Here is a 17003-nt window from a genome sequence, read left to right as displayed (position 1 = left end):
TCTTCCCTTTCTCTCTTTTTTCCCTCCCTCCATCCCCCTCCTCCTCCCTATTTTACAGTGCTGGGGATTGAACCTGAACTGTGAATTAATTGCATGCTCCAGAACTTCTTTCTGAGCAGTTCTTCCTCTCTGTCAATTTAACTCTCTTTCATTCCTAATGCTATCACTGTACTATTCCCCTGAGTAGCCCGTACCTCTGCTCAGTCCTCCGTGGCAAACATTTATGAAGGATTGTTCTAGAAGCCGGAGACAGAGCAGCGAACAGAGCACAGGCATCATTGTTCTGGTGAGGATACTTTTACCATGACACTCAAAGAAATTATCACTCCGTGGCTTACAGACAACGGGCACAAGGCCCATGAAGGAGAAATACAGGGGGTCAATTAGGGACAGCCTGCCTATGGGCAGGAAAGAAAGGCTGTGGTGAGAAACGACAATGGGATTGGCTCCAAGGAACCACAGGCCTTCTGACAGAATGGCTCTTATGTGTTCAAAGGCTCTAAGGCAGGCACAGCACAGCAGCTGAAGGGTTGCACAGCTAAAGGGGGGGGGGGGAAGCCACAAGATGAAAATGGGGCTAACTCAACAATCAAGAAGTCGATCCTAAGTAGAGGCATATACTCCAAACCTTGTCTAGCATAGAACTAGGTCAGTTTTAGCTCCTTTAAAGCAGAGAACAGAAAGGAACATGAATGGCATTATCATAAACAAACTGCCTTCAATCCTGCTGATACTTTATTCTGTGGCTCTTACCATACTTGGTGTCAAGAGCAATTAGTAATAATCATTAACACAAACATGCTTCAGTAAAAGCTCTGCTTGGCTAGGGAGACGGCAGTTTACACACCCTGCAATGGAGAATATAAATCCCCCAGGGCTGGTGTGACATCAGCTTCATATTCAGTTCCTAAAGCAGCAGGGAGAACCCAGTGCCTGAGAAGCTCGACGTTCCTGAGTGATCCCTCCCAGTTTATGACTCATATTTACACTGCTAATTGGCACACACCCTGATCTGGAGTTGGCTGGCAAAATCTCCCCGAGAGACTCAGTGACTGAAGAAACAAACAAGCGGTGAGTTTCCAAAAGCAGCAAAAAATGGAGGAAATACTATGAATAATCACCGCAGAAAGCAAGCTAAGTGCGCCGTGGATGAGACAGGAAGAAAAAAGAGGGTTTAGCTCAAAAGAAGAGGGAAGAAACATGAAGGACTGAAGAACATCAACGCCGAGCTTCCTGGCTTTGAGGGGGCCTGCGGGAAGTCAAGGAGAAAGCACAAAGTTCAAACTGAAATCCGCCTGCCTCTGCCGCCCACGTGCGGGGATTAAAGGCGTGCGCTGCCACGCCCGGCCAGTTTAAACGTTGAAACTTCTTGAAGAAAATCAGTTTCTATGGCTGTGAAGACAGGGCTGCACCACGGTCAGAAAAAGCAAAACCCAACGTACTGGCTCAGACCCACAATATGAGGGTCCAGGAGGCAAGAGGATTACCTCAAATCCAAGGGCAGGCTGGGCTAGTTAACGAAAGCTTATCTCAAACAAAGCTACCCCACTGGGAAGCTGGCCAGTGGGTACAAAGCCACAAAGATCACTGTCTTACTGGCCAGACAGTCTAGCCCAATGGTCAGCTCCAGGTTCAGCAAAAAACCCTGACTCAAAACTAAGGTGGAGGCCAACAGAAGATTCCCACTCTTGATATTTGGCCTCTATACATGTGTGCTCACATCTCACATGCATTCTTCTTCTTCTCTTCTTCTTTTTTTTTTTTTTTTTTTTTTTTNNTTTTTCGAGACAGGGTCTCTCTGTATAGCCCTGGCTGTCCTGGAACTCACTTTGTAGACCAGGCTGGCCTCGAACTCAGAAATCCGCCTGCCTCTGCCTCCCGAGTGCTGGGATTAAAGGCGTGCGCCACCACGCCTGGCTTCACATGCGTTCTTGCTTGAGTGTGCATGCGAGTTGTTTGAGCACACACACATACACAGAATGTGGGGTGCTGAATATACTAAAACAAACCATGACTAGTGCACAGGCTCTGCTCTGCCTCTCTCTCAGTGGAACCTGCTCACTCTGCACCATCCAGCAGTCCTGGCACAGTCTTTGGAATTTATGGGGACTAGGTGGCCATTGCCACCATGACACAGCACAGCGAGCAGAAGACGACTCCTTCATTTCACCATCAAACAAGGATAGGGCCATACGCATTTCTGCAAAACTTGTCTATGTTTTAGATTCTGCTGCCAAAAAGGCTTTCCAAAATTCATAAAATATAAAGATTTCAAGACAGAAAAAAAAAAGAAAGATAAGTCAAGAAAACAAACTCACAATAAACTATTTTACTGCTAAACACCAGTACAGTACCTAAACTATCTCAGAACCTGACCTGCTTTTTCTAAAATTCCCACTGTCACATTAAAAACTATTGTCTAATACTTGTCCTTCCTGCTGTGGATGACACAAAAGCAAACTAGGGGACCAATGACCTCACCTCCAACTCTGACCAATATGGACATCACCAGCCAGGTTCCTCCCCTGGGAACCCCCTCCAGCCTCCACCTCCCGAGCACAGACTTCTCACATCTGCCCGGGTATCATTTTGCCAGCCTTCCTCCCGCCCTGAATCTCTTTAAATCTGGGAGAGAAGAAAACCTCAGGGCAAAACCGTGGCCTGGCTGCTTCTCTTCTTCCACAGTCTCTTCCAGAGAACACGGCTACTCCTGGAGGCTTCTGCTGGGGATTCTCAAGGGAGAACCATTCTACAGCGTCCGGAGACATTTGGGCTCATCCTGAGGGGTGGGGCATCTACAATACACAAAACATCCCCCGTCCTGCAAAGGGCAAGGTGCCACTGGCTCACTTGGACTCATTCAGTATTTTATGGGTATTGTTAATTTGTTTCTGGGGCAAGGTTTTACTGTACAGCCCGGGCTAGCCATGAACTGCACTGGCAGCAATCTTCCCGCCTCAGCCATCTGAGTGCTGGGGTTCCAGGTGTGAGCCACCAAACCTGGCCACATTTCTTCCCCCTGCCTAATACAGAATGAAAAGCCCTATCTTTGGGGATTCACCCTGATTCGATTTGCAGGCTTAAGTCTTCTCGTCACCCTGTCACCCGACTGCCCAAGCTCAAAATGTCCTACAGAGACCAGAGCTTTGGTTGAAAAACAATTGTACAATTTTGTTTCTGTTTTTATTCTGATGCCTCTCTCTACGAAGCGAGGCTGGTCTTGGACTTAAGCAATCCTCCAGACTCAGTCTCCGAGGGATGGGACAGTGGGTGCGTGCTACCACAATGTCCAGCTCCTTATTAATTTTAAAAGTCATGGTGAAAAGACCCACACGTTGAAGGCAAGATGGGAGTAATTAAAAACAGCAGGCTCCACGGTTAAAAACAAAAACAAACAGGAAAGAAAAAAAAAACTCAGAAAACAAAATGATTTGGGGCTGAGGTGCTGCTCGATGGAAGAGCCCTGGCCTTGTCCCTTGAGGCCCTGGTTCAATCTTCAGCACTGAAAAGAAAGGGGGTGGGGTGGGGGTACGAACAAATAACAAAAAGATAGTTTGGAATCCCGGCTCTAGTCCCTGAGGGACCTTAAACAACCTACTAATTTCTTTCTTTTTTTTTATTTTCACAAATGCTCAATTTATTTCTGTAGCATGTATACAGTGTTCTGCCTACACGTATGCCTATATATCAGAAAGGGCATCAGATCTCACTATAGACAGCTGTAAGCTACCATGAGGTTACTAGGAATGGAACTCAGATCTTCGGGACAAACAGCTAGTGCTCTTAACCACTGTGCCATCTCTCCAGTCCCCCAACCTATTCATCTCTAAGCTTCTGTTTCCTCCCTGGTCTCTAGTCCAGATAATGGAAGTTGGAAGAGCAAAGGCGATCAGCTTGGCAGCTACAGCGGTGCTGCGACTGTCTACAGCACACACATACACTCAGATGCTAAAAGATACACACTAATACGAGCAAGCCTGAGAACATAAATCCTACTCTGTGCTGTGTTCTGACATGTTAGGACCCCTGACTCTTTAAGTGTAAGGCAAGTTTCTGAGACCTTCCTGTTCCCACAAGACGAGATAGGGAACAGTCATCTCTCATTGTTATTTCAAGTTTTCTTTTGAAATGGGAACTCACTGTGTTGCCCAGGCTGCCCTCAGACTCTGCTCAAACAATCCTCCTGCCTCAGCTTCCCACATGCTGGAACTATAGCTGTACACCACTCTGTTGTCTCCGTCCCTGTGGTTTTGTTTGTTTGTTTGTTTGATTGATTTTTGTTTTTTTTAAAGATAAATCTCTTGGGCTGGAGAGATGGCTCAGCGGTTAAGAGTACTGACTGCTCTTCCAGAGATCCTGAGTTCAATTCCCAGCAACCACATGGTAGCTCACAACCATCTGGAAAGGGGATCTGATGCCCTCTTCGGATATGTCTGAAGACAGCTCAGTATATATATATAATAAAATATATTATATATAAATTATATATATAAATATTATACATATATATACACATATACACATATGTATAATATTTTTTTATAAAGGATAAATCTCTCCCTGAATGTTACATATTTGGCTATTTTTATGTATACAGCATTCTGGCTGCATGAATGCCTGCAGCCCAGAAGAGGGCACCAGATCTCATTTTGGATGGGTATGGGTATGGGCCACTGTATAGTTGCTGGGAATTGAACTCAGGACTTCTGGAAGAACCGATGGTGCTCTTAAACCTCTGAGCCATTTCTCCAGCCCTACTGTGTGGTTTTAATTGCACTATGCATACTATTGAAGTGGGAGCTATGCCTGGCTTCTTATTATTTTAAGCACAGATGATGAGCAAAGTATATATATATATATATATATATATATATATATATATATATATGAGCTAAAAGGAGACCCATTTAAATCTCTCTTAGCCAAACACAACTGTCCTCCTTTCACAAACTGAAAACTCCCCAGACAGGTTCCCCCAGCTGCCAACCCCTGAGGCAGTGTAGTCCACACAAAACACTTACTTGTTCCATGTAATGAAAGTGGCTCTCTGCGTTGATATGCCAAGACCGACAATTTGATTCATCTGCACCCCCGCAGCTGAAAGTAAAGACAGATAAGACATGTTTAAAACCCAGTGACGTTTAACTGTATAAACACAGCATAGAATCTGGCAAGGATGTCTGAGTCCTGTTAACAGAACTAAGATAATTTTGCATTATATATATTTAAAAAAATACCATAATAACAAAAATTGCCCTTTTAAAACTTAAAATGGGGTGGGGCTAGAGAGACGGCTCAGCAGTAAAAAGCACTGGCTGTTCTTCCAGAGGACCTGGGTTCAGTTTCTAGTACCCACAAGGCAGCTTACAACTCCCTGTAACTCCAGTTTGCAGGAGATCCAACAGCCTCCACACATGCAGGCAAATCACCAACGCCAATAAAATAAGATAAAAATAAATAATTAAAAAGAAAACAAATTTTAAAAATCCCCAAATATCAATCACACTAATTTTTTTCCTGATAATACTAAAAACTAGATCTTAACTTAGCCAATAACCAATTATAATAGAAGCTGCCTGGTGATGGTGAATTAAAATCTCCACAGAAATTAGTATAATGATTGAATTTGAGATCATTTTTTTTTTTTTTGAGACAGGGTTTCTCTGTGTAGCCCTGGCTGTCCTGGAACTCACTGTAGACCAGGCTGGCCTCGAACTCAGAAATCCACCTGCCTCTGCCTCCTGAGTGCTGGGATTAAAGGCGTGCGCCACCACGCCCAGTGAGATCATATTTTTCAACACAAACAGATGTTAAGTATAGAAATAAAAGCATGAGCTTGTATTTTGTTTGTTTTGCTTTTCTGAGATAATGCTCACTCTGTAGCCCAGGCTAGCCCTGATCTCATTTAGCCCTTTAGCAATCCTCTTGCTCCACCAGCCTGACTGTTGGAAGGAAAGGCATGGGCCCTCCACTAAGCTGATATTAAGAGGTTTGGTTGTGGGGGCTGGTGAGATGGCTCAGCGGGTAAGAGCACCGACTGCTCTTCCAAAGGTCCTGAGTTCAAATCCCAGCAACCATATGGTGGCTCACAACCATCCATAACAAGATCTGATGCCCCTCTTCTGGAGTGTCTGAAGTCAGCTACAGTGTACTTACATATAATAAATAAATAAATCTTTTTTTTAAAAAAAAGAGGTTTGGTTGTTAAAGTTTTATTTTTTATTTTTCTGTGTGTGTGTATGTGTGTGTGTGTACACACCACATGTGAGCAGGTACCTGAGGAGGCCAGAGAGGGATCTGGCACCCTCAGGCCTTGAGTCTTAAGCCACCCAACATGGGTGCTATGAACCGAACTCGGGTCCTCTGGAAGAGTAGGAAGCATCCTTACCCACTAAGCTGTTGTCGCTGTGTTGGGGGGGGTTATATGATTGGAGGTGGGGTCGGGAACACACGGTACATATGTGCATTCAGTTCTCTCCTTCAACCTTCTCAGGGGTCCCAGGGATCAAACTCAGGTCACTAGGCTTCCACGTGGCATGTGCTTTTACCCACAGAGCAGTTTTTCAATTTCTGTTTTTCTTTCGTGTTACTGGGAATAGGGCCCAGGGCCTCAAGCATGCCAGGCAAACACAGTGTATCAATAAGTATATCAATAAGCAAGTATATCAATAAGTATATCGCAAGACCAAAGCATCAGCTTTTTCAACCAAATTTCCCAAAATAAAGAAATGTGGTTTTTTGGGTTTTGTTTAGTTTTGAGACTAGATCTCACTATGTAGCCCTGGCTGACCTGGAATAATGATGTAGACCAGGATGGCCTTGAAGCCACAGAGATCTATCTGCCTCTGCCTCCTGAGTTGGAAATGTGTGTTCTTAAAATGTTCTTCTTTTCTTTGCAATTAGGTTTCATTAATGCAACGCAAGCTGGCCCCAGTTTTCCTGTCTTAGCCTCAGGAGTGCTGGCATCCCATGGTATGTCCCCACCCTCAGCCTGTAATATTCTTTTAAATCAATTCATATGAGGACAGAGAAAAATGTGTCACCTCCTAGACTGGTATTTCTTCCAAAAAAAAAAAAAAAATGTCTAAGCTAACTCTAATCAGGAGGAATAAGACAACCCAAAATAAGAAGCAGTCTATTGAGCTGGGCTGTACTTTTGAAAACGGTCGATAAAAAGGAGCTGGAGAGATGGCTCAGTGGTTAGCAACACAGCTGTTCGTTCTTCAGAGGACCGGAGGTCAATTCCCAGCACCCACACAGAGGCTTACAAGCTGGAATCTCTGACTTCAGTACCACGGAAAGTGCTGCCCTCTTCTGGCTTCCACAAGCACCAGGCACAGCCAGGGTGGACAGATATACAGGAAGGTATGTAAAGAAAAGAAAAATAAAGAAATCTTTAAAAAAAAATTTTAAGGGGACTGGAGAGATGGCTCAGTGGTTAAGAGCACTGACTGCTCTTCCAGAGGTCCTGAGTTCAATTCCCAGCAACCACATGGTGGCTGACAACCACCTTTAATGGCATCTGACACCCACTTCTGGTGTGTCTGAAAACAGTGACAGTGTTCTCATATACATAAAATAAATAAATAAATCTTTAATTTTTTTTTTAATTTAACTATCAATCTCAAAAAGAACAAGCTCTAGATGGACAGACAGATTGGCAGTTATATAAATGTCGCATGAGCTCAGATTCTAGATTGAAAATAAAATTATCTTCCTGGGAAGTAGGGTTTGGTCTCTTTGTTTTTGTTTTGTTTTTTGCTTTTTTGTTTTTTCAAGACAGGATTTCTCTGTGTAGCCTTGGCTGTCCTGAAACTCCCTCTGTAGACCAGGCTGGCCTCAAACTCTTAGGAACCCACCTGCTTCTGCCTCCGGGGTAGCTGGGATTAAAGGCGTGCCCCACCACTGCCTTTCTGGAAGTGGTTTTAATGTATATTTCCTGAGGATTCTTAGTCACACAGGAAGTGTCCCTTTCCTATGAGTTCATCTTGTAGTATTTAGGCACAACTGGGGAAGTTTGCTGAGAATCACAAACAGAGCAAAACCGTGCTTCTCTATTGCACTGGTTAGTTTGTTGATTTTAACTCAAGTTATCGTCACCTAAGAAAGCCTCTCAACTGAGAAAATGCCTCCATCAGATTTGTCAGTAGACAAGCCTGCGGGGATATTTCCTTGATTAATGACTCATGAGGAAGGGTCCAGTCCTCTGTGGTAATGCTATGCCTGGGCAGCGGGGCTGGGTGTTTAAGGCAAGAAGAACAAGCCAGCGGAAACAAGCCAGTAAGCGGCACTTCTCCACAGCCTCTGCTCCAGTTCCTGCCTGGAGTTCCTGCCCTGACGTCCGTGAATGATGACAGACCTTAGACTGCCGGTCTAAGCTGCAAGATGAAAGAACTCTTTCTTCCCAAGTTGCTTTTGGTCAGAGTGTTCAGTAACATTACTAACAACCCAAACTCTGAGGAATAGACACATGTTCACGGTACAGTCTTTGGCTTAAAAAACAAACAAACAAAAGAAACAGGCAAACAAACAAACAAACAAACCCTGAAGACTGCAAGCAGGGCACTGTGCCAAGCATATTTTCTATCTCTCAACTATCCATCAACTCTTTATTCTTATAATTCATAAAAGAAATTCTGAAATAGTAAAATCTAAAAAAACAAAAGGGAAGAGCAACCCAGTCCCCTCCCCTAAATCTGCAATTTTCTTATTACACTAAAACCAGCGTTTTTTTTTTTTTGTTTTTTTTTTTCCTACTTAAAAAATAAGAGGCGCGGGCAGTGGTGGCTTATACCTTTAATCCCAGCACTCATGAGGCAGAGGCAGGCGGATCTCTTAGTTCTAAGCCAGTCTGGTCTACAGAGTGAGTTCCATGACAACAGAGTTACATACTGAGACCCTGTCTCAAAAAACAAAACAAAACAAAAAATAATAATGTACTTATGTGTCACCTGCAGAGGCTAGAAGAAGGCACTGGATCCCTGAAGCTGGAGGTACAAGCTGTGGTAAGCCAGTAGATGTCGGTGCATGGAAGCCAGATTGGATTCTCTAAAGTGACAGCAAGTGCTCTTAATAACTCGACCCTCTTATTTTTCTTTTTTTAAGGCAGAATCTCCTAAGCAGCTTGAACTGATCTCAAATACAATTGATGTGTGACATTTAAAAATATGTTTATGTATCTATTATTTATTTATATTTACAAATATATATTTCTATATATCATATATATGATGAGTGATATGTATGATATATAAAAGATCATATATATTACATACATTTATATACATTTTGTGTATGTATTATAAATTTAGCAATCCTCAAAATCTGAGGAAAGCTCATCAGGAAGAAGTCCACTGTAGACGACAGTCTCTTTGTAAACCCCATTACCTTTGACAGCATCTTTTATTACGGCAACAAACTGAGCCCAGAGAGATTCAGGATCGATTTCAACCCAGCCAGGTTGAGGGTAAACATTTTCTACCTAGTCATGAAAACAAGATTTAGTGAGAATGGCATAAAGCTGATCATACTTGCATCTTAAACTACTGGTTAAAATAAGTAACATGATTGTATGTAATTAATCCTTACTGTTTGAAAAGAGAGCCGGGTATGTACAAAACTGTGGGTTCATTCCCCACCCGACCCTGAAATGTTGAAATAATAAGGTATCTACCAACACAGCAGCATTCATATTTCTATAGAGAGCTTACATTTTATTTTAGCTTTTCATTTCTTCTACAATAAAGATGTTTTGTAATTGGTGGCACCTGCCTTTAATCCCAGCACTTGGGGGTAGGGGGCAGAGGTGGGCAGATTTCTGTGAGTTTGAGGCCACCCTGATCTTCAGAGAAAGTTCCAAGACAGCTAGGGGCTACACAGAGAAACCAGGTCTCAAAAAACCAAACAAAACATAATTGTGTAAAACAAACAAACAAACAAACAAACAAACAATATAGCGCACAGCTATGGCAGCACCCCAGAAGCCGAAAGAGCAGGAGAGCTACCACAGTCTCAGCTACATTGTGAGTTCCAGGCCAGCCTGGGCTATACAGCAAACCCCTGTCTCAAAATTAACAGCAATTAAAAAAAAAAAAAAAAAAAAAAAAGCTGGGCATGGNGGCGCAAGCCTTTAATCCCAGCACTCGGGAGGCAGAGGCAGGGGGGTTTTTGAGTTCCAGGACAGCCAAGGCTACACAGAGAAACCCTGTCTTGAAAAAAAAAACAAAAAACAAAAAACAAAAAACAAAACAAAAAAGACGACAAGGGAGGACTATCGCTCAGGAGGTTGTGGATTAATCCTGGGTTCACACAGAAGCTGCACAGGTCGGGATGTGTCCCTGAAGAGCAAACTAAAGACACAGGAGAATAAAGGGACAGATCACTGCCCAGTTCCCTGCCTGGCCACTTGATGGTGCACACACAAGCACATATGTGAAGTCTAGAACTAGAGCCAAGCAGTGCCACACACGTGTGATCCCAGCAGGCAGGAGGCGGAGGCACAAGGATCAAGAGCTGTAGACCAGCCTGGACTACACAGGAGGATCTTTCCTTAAAAAAAAAAAAAAAAAAAAAAAAAAAACACCAAGGAAACGAATTCATGACCGAACAAACAGACAAACAAAAGAAAATGAGTGTCCCTGGCATGGGAGGAGCAAAGGCCATCTTAGTAATGGGAAGGCAGAAGCAGGAAGATTCCCAACGACAAGGATAGTTCAAGACTGTCCTGTGTCATAAAATCAGAGGAGGGAAGGGAAAGGAAAAGAGGCGAGGGAGAGAAGGAAGGGGAAGGAAAGAAGAGAGGAAGGGAGGGGGAGGGAAGAAAGAAAAGAATTAAATTATAAAGTGCTATTTCATTAGTAGAAAACAGCCGCATATGGCTACCCAGCACAAGACCTAAATTCGGAATATATAAAGAAAGCACAACAAGCAAATGAACAGCCCAACTTAAAAATGCACAAAACAAAACCAAAAGTAAATAGAAAAGACGCGCAAAGCAGCAAAACAAGCATTTCCCAAGCAAGAAAAAAGAGACAGATGGTAAATATGAACACAGAGACGTTAGAACCCGGCAGGCGTCAGAAGGATGCAAATTGTGGTGGTGCATGTCTTCAATCCCAGCACTGGGGAGACAGAGGCAGGAGGATCTCTGTAAGTTCAAAGCCAACTTGGTCTACATCTGGGAGTTACAGGACAGCCAGGGTTTCCTAAGAAGGCCCTGCCCCAAAATTTTAAATAAATAATAAACAAACAAACAAAATAAAGAAAAAGAAAGAAACCAGAAACTGGAGGTGTTCAGCAGTTAAGAGCACTAGCTACACAGTTGACCTGGACTCAATTCCCAGAAGCCACATGGTAGCTCCCATCCATCTTCCAGTTCCAGGGGATCTAACATCCACCCTTCTGATCCCCGTGGGCACTGCACACATATGGTGCACAGATACATGCAGGTAAAAGACCCACACAAAAAACAAGACCTATGTGTTACCACTAATTGTAAATAAGTACAGGTAATAATAATAATAAACTGGTCACTGGTCAGGCGGCTCAGCAGAAGGTGCCTGAGCCCCATTCCCAGAACTCACATAAAAGTAGAAAGAGAACTAAAGTCATGAAGCTGCCTCTCTGGCATCCACATGAGCACTATGGCACTCAGCCAACACTCACACATAAATAATAATAATAGCAAATATGAATAAACACATAAGCCAAAGTTACATATACTGATGGATAGGCAGAACGACTGGGTCTCCATGAACTGCTAGTAAGAATGTATAATGGTACAGCCGATCAAGAAAAGGACTGGGCTTGGGGCGTGGGGTGGATGATGGTGGTGGTGTGATGTGCTTTGACCTGTTTTGAGACAGGGTCTTATACATAGGTCAGGCTGGGCCCAAACTCTCTGCTTAACCTAAGATGATGTTGAATTCTCCTGCCTCAGCAGGAGAATCCAAGTATAGGATTATAGGTGTGTGCCCACAGCCCTTGCTCAGCAAATTCTTACTAAGATATACATTCTTTTCCAGGCATAATGGCACCTTTAATCCTAGCACTCAGAAAGCAGAGTTAGGAGGATCTCTGTGGGGGCAGCCTGGTCTACAGAGTGAGTTCTAGGTCAGTCAGGGCTACGTGACGAGTCTATGTCTTTAAAAAGATAAACACTTGAGATGGTTTGTATATTCTTGGGCCAGGGAGTGGCACCATTTGGAGGTGTGGCCTTGTTGGAATAGGTGTGACCTGGTTGGAGTAGGTGTGTCACTGTGGGTGTGGGCTTAAGATCCTCGCCCTAGCTGCCGGGAAATGAGTCTTCCACTAGCAGCCTTTGGATGAAGACATAGAACTCTCAGCTCTCCCTGTGCCATGCCTGCCTGGATACTGCCATGCTCCCACTTGGATGATAATGGACTAAACCTCTGAACCTGTAAGCCAGCCCCAATTAAATGTTGTTTTTTATAAGACTTGCCTTGATCATGGTGTCTGTTCACAGCAGTAAAACCCTAACTAAGACAACACTTATCTACCACATGCCCCAACACACCCACTCCTGAGTATTTACCCCAGAGAACTGAGAACACATGCTCCACTGTCTATTCATAACTTCCAGGCACTGGAAACAATCTATATGTACCTCCACAGGAGAATGAATGTGGTGCACATGCATGATGGATTACTATCAGGATAAGGTGGGCTTGAGGTTCAGCTCAGCAACAGAACATTTGTCTAGCAAGTGCAAGGCCCTGGTGCAGTCCCCAGGAGCAGACAGAAAACAAACACTCAAACCAGGAATGAGCGGTGGATACACAGCCTGAACAAATCTCAAAAGGCTATCAGCTGCATAGCGCGGCCCTGACAGGCCTTATTGTATAGATAGGACATTTCTTTCTCCGTTGTTCTCTTTCCTTTTAATCCCCAAAGAAAGAAATATTTACCGTGGCACATTGCAACGGTGGCAGGCTACAGAGTAACACCTCGTGTTGTCCCTCCTGCTTCAGTTTCCGTGGTTAAAGCATCCACTGTCATGTCCAACTTGTGTGCAGGTGCACACGTGTGCACATGTGTATTCTCACATGTGTGCACATGTAGATCCTTCCTCCTTCGCCTCTCGCTATGATAAAATGCCCTGATAAAAGCCAACAGAAGGGTCACCAGCTACACAGGAGCTGTCTGCTTCCCTTCTCTAAAATTTTTTTTTTTCAAGACAGGGTTTCTCTGTGTAGCCTTGACTGTCCTGGAACTCACTCTGTAGACCAGGCTGGCCTCAAACTCAGAAATCCGCCTGTCTCCGTCTCCCGAGTGCTGGGATTAAAGGCGTGTACCACCACGCCCGGCCCCCCTTCTCTAAATTTAAGGCAACTTAAAAGATAAAGGGTTTCTTCTGGCCCCCAGTTCAAGGGCACGGTTCATGATGCGGGACAAGCCAAGGTGGCTGGAGCTTCCAACAGGTGGTCACACTGCACCCACACTCAGGATCACAGAGATCAACGTTCTGCTTACACTCCCCATGGTGAACAGGCCAGGATCCCCTGACAGGGAACGGTCCCATCTAGTTAAGATCTAAGATCGCGCTTCCGCAACCTTTAACCTAATCAAGATAACCCCTCAAGGCCAGGGCCAGGGCCAGAGGCACTTTCTTGGATGATCCTATATCCTGTGAGGTGGGCGGTTAACACTAATTATGCAAGAAGGCCATCGAGGGAGAGTCTCCTACTTGGATCTGGGGCGTGTTGTCTACTTGGCTAGTCTAGCTAGGCAGTTAGTGGCAGGACCCTCCCTCTTCCCCATCTAAGCACTGGGATCATGGGTGGGCTGTCATGCCCACCCAATATAAACATAGGTGCTGGAGTTCCAAACTCCGGTTCTCATGCTTGTATGGCAAGCACAATATCCTCTAAGCTATAAGCCAGCCCCTCACTCAGCTTTTATATGATCGTCTTCAGAAGACAAAACTATATAACGGAGAAGAGACAGGTGGTTACACTCAGTGAGGTACTGGTGGGAAGCCAATAAGGTCACAGTGTATGAAGGAGTTTTTAGGTTAGACTCCTAAAGGTACTAAGACTCATGTTCCCAGAACCCACATCAGGCGGCACACAGCCATCTTCAACCCCAACTCCTGTGAATCTCAGGCCCTCTTCTAGACTGGGCCCTCTTCTAGACTCTGCGGGCACTGGCGTGCATGGGCCGTACATTCTCACACACAAGGATACAGACACATAAATGAAAATCTTAAAATTAACTTTGAAAATGTTTTAAGAGCCTACAGATTAAAATTTAACTGATGGCTTAAACAAATATATTTATCCCCGATACTTTTCAAGACTCCGATAAAAGAAAAACAACAAAAATAAAGATAAGCAGGTATGGGCCACACAGCTGTCTGTCATCCCTGCACTCAGGAGGTCTGTTTTGAGTTCCCGGGCAGCTTGGATTACAAACAGACCCTATTTCAAAACGAAGGCACCAGAATGAGAACAAAGAGAAGAGAAGAAACAGGATCAGAGTGGATTTAACAAATGTTGTTAATGTGAACTAAGAACGGGCAGGTGGGAAAGCTCTGCACAGAAGACAATGCCCCGCGTGGGTTAGTTCATCCCCTTCACCCCACTTCACTTCCTTACAATGCTCTATGAGACCCAGTCAGATTACCTCTCCTCAGAAAGGAGCGCCCACTGAAGGTGTCTCCCCGATTTCTTCCCCTCAGCATCTGTGAGTGCCTCCGACTTTACAGGCACTGCAGAGATGAAGGGGGTGTGCGCTAGTCACTCAAACTCTGAGAAGAGCCCACGTCAGAGAGCGGAAGTTCTAGGCTGGCCGAGCCCTGGAAAGGGGTCAGTCTCCGAAAGGGTCCCTGAAGCCCCTTACCACACCGCTGCTTCTCCGTAACCGGCGGCAGGTGCTAGGTTCACTCTCTGGAGGCTGATCTTACAAATACCAGCCAGAGAACAGTGCTTTAGATACTGAGAGATGAGCAGGAAGCCCACCATTTGAAGAAACTGTCCAACATGGAAGAAGAGGTCAAGATGAGACCTAAAAAGCTGGGTGTGTGACAAGGTGATGGGGGATGGCGGTCTGCTAGCCTCCTGTGTGCCCCTAGGAAGCAGGTTTAACAAAATCTACTCCCCTTCCACCAAACAATTTGCCAGGCTTTTTTTTTTTTTTTTTTTTTTTTTGGTTTTTTGGGACAGGGTTTTTCTGGGGGGCCCTGGCTGTCCTGGACCTCACTTTGTAGACCAGGCTGGCCTTGAACTCAGAAATCCGCCTGCCTCTGCCTCCCGAGTGCTGGGATTAAAGGCGTGAGCCACCACGCCCAGCCAGGCTTTTCTAATTATGCTAGAATGTTTCAACTGCAACAAATAATTTCTCTCTCTCAAAACAACTTCATGTGGGTATCCTTCCTTTAAACCTCCAAGCCATTAGACCTAATGGTGGGACTTCAGGATTATGTCACCTACAGTGCTGGACAGCGCATGCCATGTCCGTTTTCCCCAGTTTTGTTTTTCTTTTCTTTTCTTTTCTTTTCTTTTCTTTTCTTTTCTTTTCTTTTCTTTTCTTTTCTTTTCTTTTCTTTTCTTTCTTTCTTTCTTTTTTTAAAGATCTTTATTTATTTTATGTGAGTGCTCTATCTGCATGTATACCTGCATGCCAGAAGAGGGCATCAGATGACATTACAGATGGTTGTGAGCCACCATGTTGTTTCTGGGAATTGAACTCTGGACCTTTGGAAGAGCAGCCAGTGCTCTTAACCACTGAGTCATCTTTCCAGCTCACAGCAGAGGTTTTTATAGTTCAGTTTTGGAGGTTGATAGTTCAAAATCACAGTACCTACCCCGGCCCCAGCCCCTTAGTTCAGCAAGGGCTCCCTTGGCTGCATCCTATTGTGGTAGAAGGAAACATTATGTGCCCAGAACCACACAAGAAGAAATAGCCATGCATGGTGGCCCACCTCTATGATCCGAACACTTGGGAGTCTTGGACAGGAGTATTGCCAAGAGTTTGAAGTCACAAGAAGTGGAGGAGCGGGGCGGGGGTGGGGGTAGAGGATGAGCAGACAGGGACTGGAGGAGGGAAGAGGTGGAGGGAGGAAGGAGAGGGAGGGGGAATGAGGAAGGAGGAAGAAGAGAAAGCAGAAGGGAGGAGGGAAAGGAGGAGGAAGAGACAGGAAGCAGAGCTCGGGAAGGGGGTGTTCCTGCAGTTACCATCTCTCTTTTGTGCAAAACAAGCAAGCACCCTAATCCCCTAAGGATTTCTCCCTAGGACCCACCTCTTACAGACTCTATAGCTCCAGGAAGCACCACCCTGGCTGGCTAAGAGTCTAACAGTTAAGCCCTGGGAACAAGTCTAAACCACTGGAAACCCTAACCACGTAACGTGAGAACCGTGCCCCCAACAGAAGAGGACTATGCCAAAACAGAAGAAAACAGTGAAAGTCAAGAAGAAAACATCTTCAGTGGATTAAAAGCCAGAGCCTGTGTTTTTCAAGAGTGAACACAGCTTGCCAATGCTGGAGGCCTGGGGCCCTCTGTGATGGGACTTTCTATCCTGTTCTTCCAACCATCACATTTTATGGTTTGCACAGAAGCACGACGTCCTTCTGGGAAAGAACACGATAAGTTTTCTCCAGTTTCCAAAACCAAATATCAATACACGATGGGAGGGCTTCCAGTATGGGCCACGAGTTCTAACACTTAACAATAACATTTAACTGTCCACGATAAAGACTGTTTTAGTATTTTGTGTGTGTGGATACCTGGCACAGAGCTTGTAAGAAGGTCAGAGGTCAGCCTGGATGAGTCAGGTCTCTCCTTCAAGCACGTGGGTCCCAGGAACTGATTTCAGGTCACCAGGCTTGGCGGCAAGTGCCCTTACATCTCAATGGCACAATGAGGGTGGAGGGATTAAAGTTACTGAGGTTGAGGATGTAACGTGCAGAATCTTGTGTGTGTGTGTGTGTGTGTGTGTGTGTGTGAGAGAGAGAGAGAGAGAGAGAGAGAGAGAGAGAGAGAGAG

General features: G+C 44.7%; 1 protein-coding gene across 1 annotated transcript in view; it reads right to left on the bottom strand.

The window, feature by feature from the left end:
• Positions 1–17003, bottom strand: part of Gk5 (glycerol kinase 5) — a 63731-nt gene that overhangs the window by 43602 nt on the left and 3126 nt on the right. The window contains exons 2-3 of the mRNA XM_021207428.2: positions 9388–9481; positions 5022–5097 (exon numbers count right to left, since the gene is read on the bottom strand). Of these exons, the coding sequence (XP_021063087.1) occupies positions 5022–5097; positions 9388–9481 (170 nt within the window). The remainder of the gene's footprint in view (positions 1–5021; positions 5098–9387; positions 9482–17003) is intronic.

The sequence above is a fragment of the Mus pahari genome, chromosome 10 (assembly GCF_900095145.1).
Source record: "Mus pahari chromosome 10, PAHARI_EIJ_v1.1, whole genome shotgun sequence".
NCBI classification, from domain to species: Eukaryota; Metazoa; Chordata; class Mammalia; order Rodentia; family Muridae; genus Mus; species Mus pahari.
Note: the sequence above shows the minus strand (reverse complement) of the source record. Positions and strands in the feature narration are given on the sequence as shown.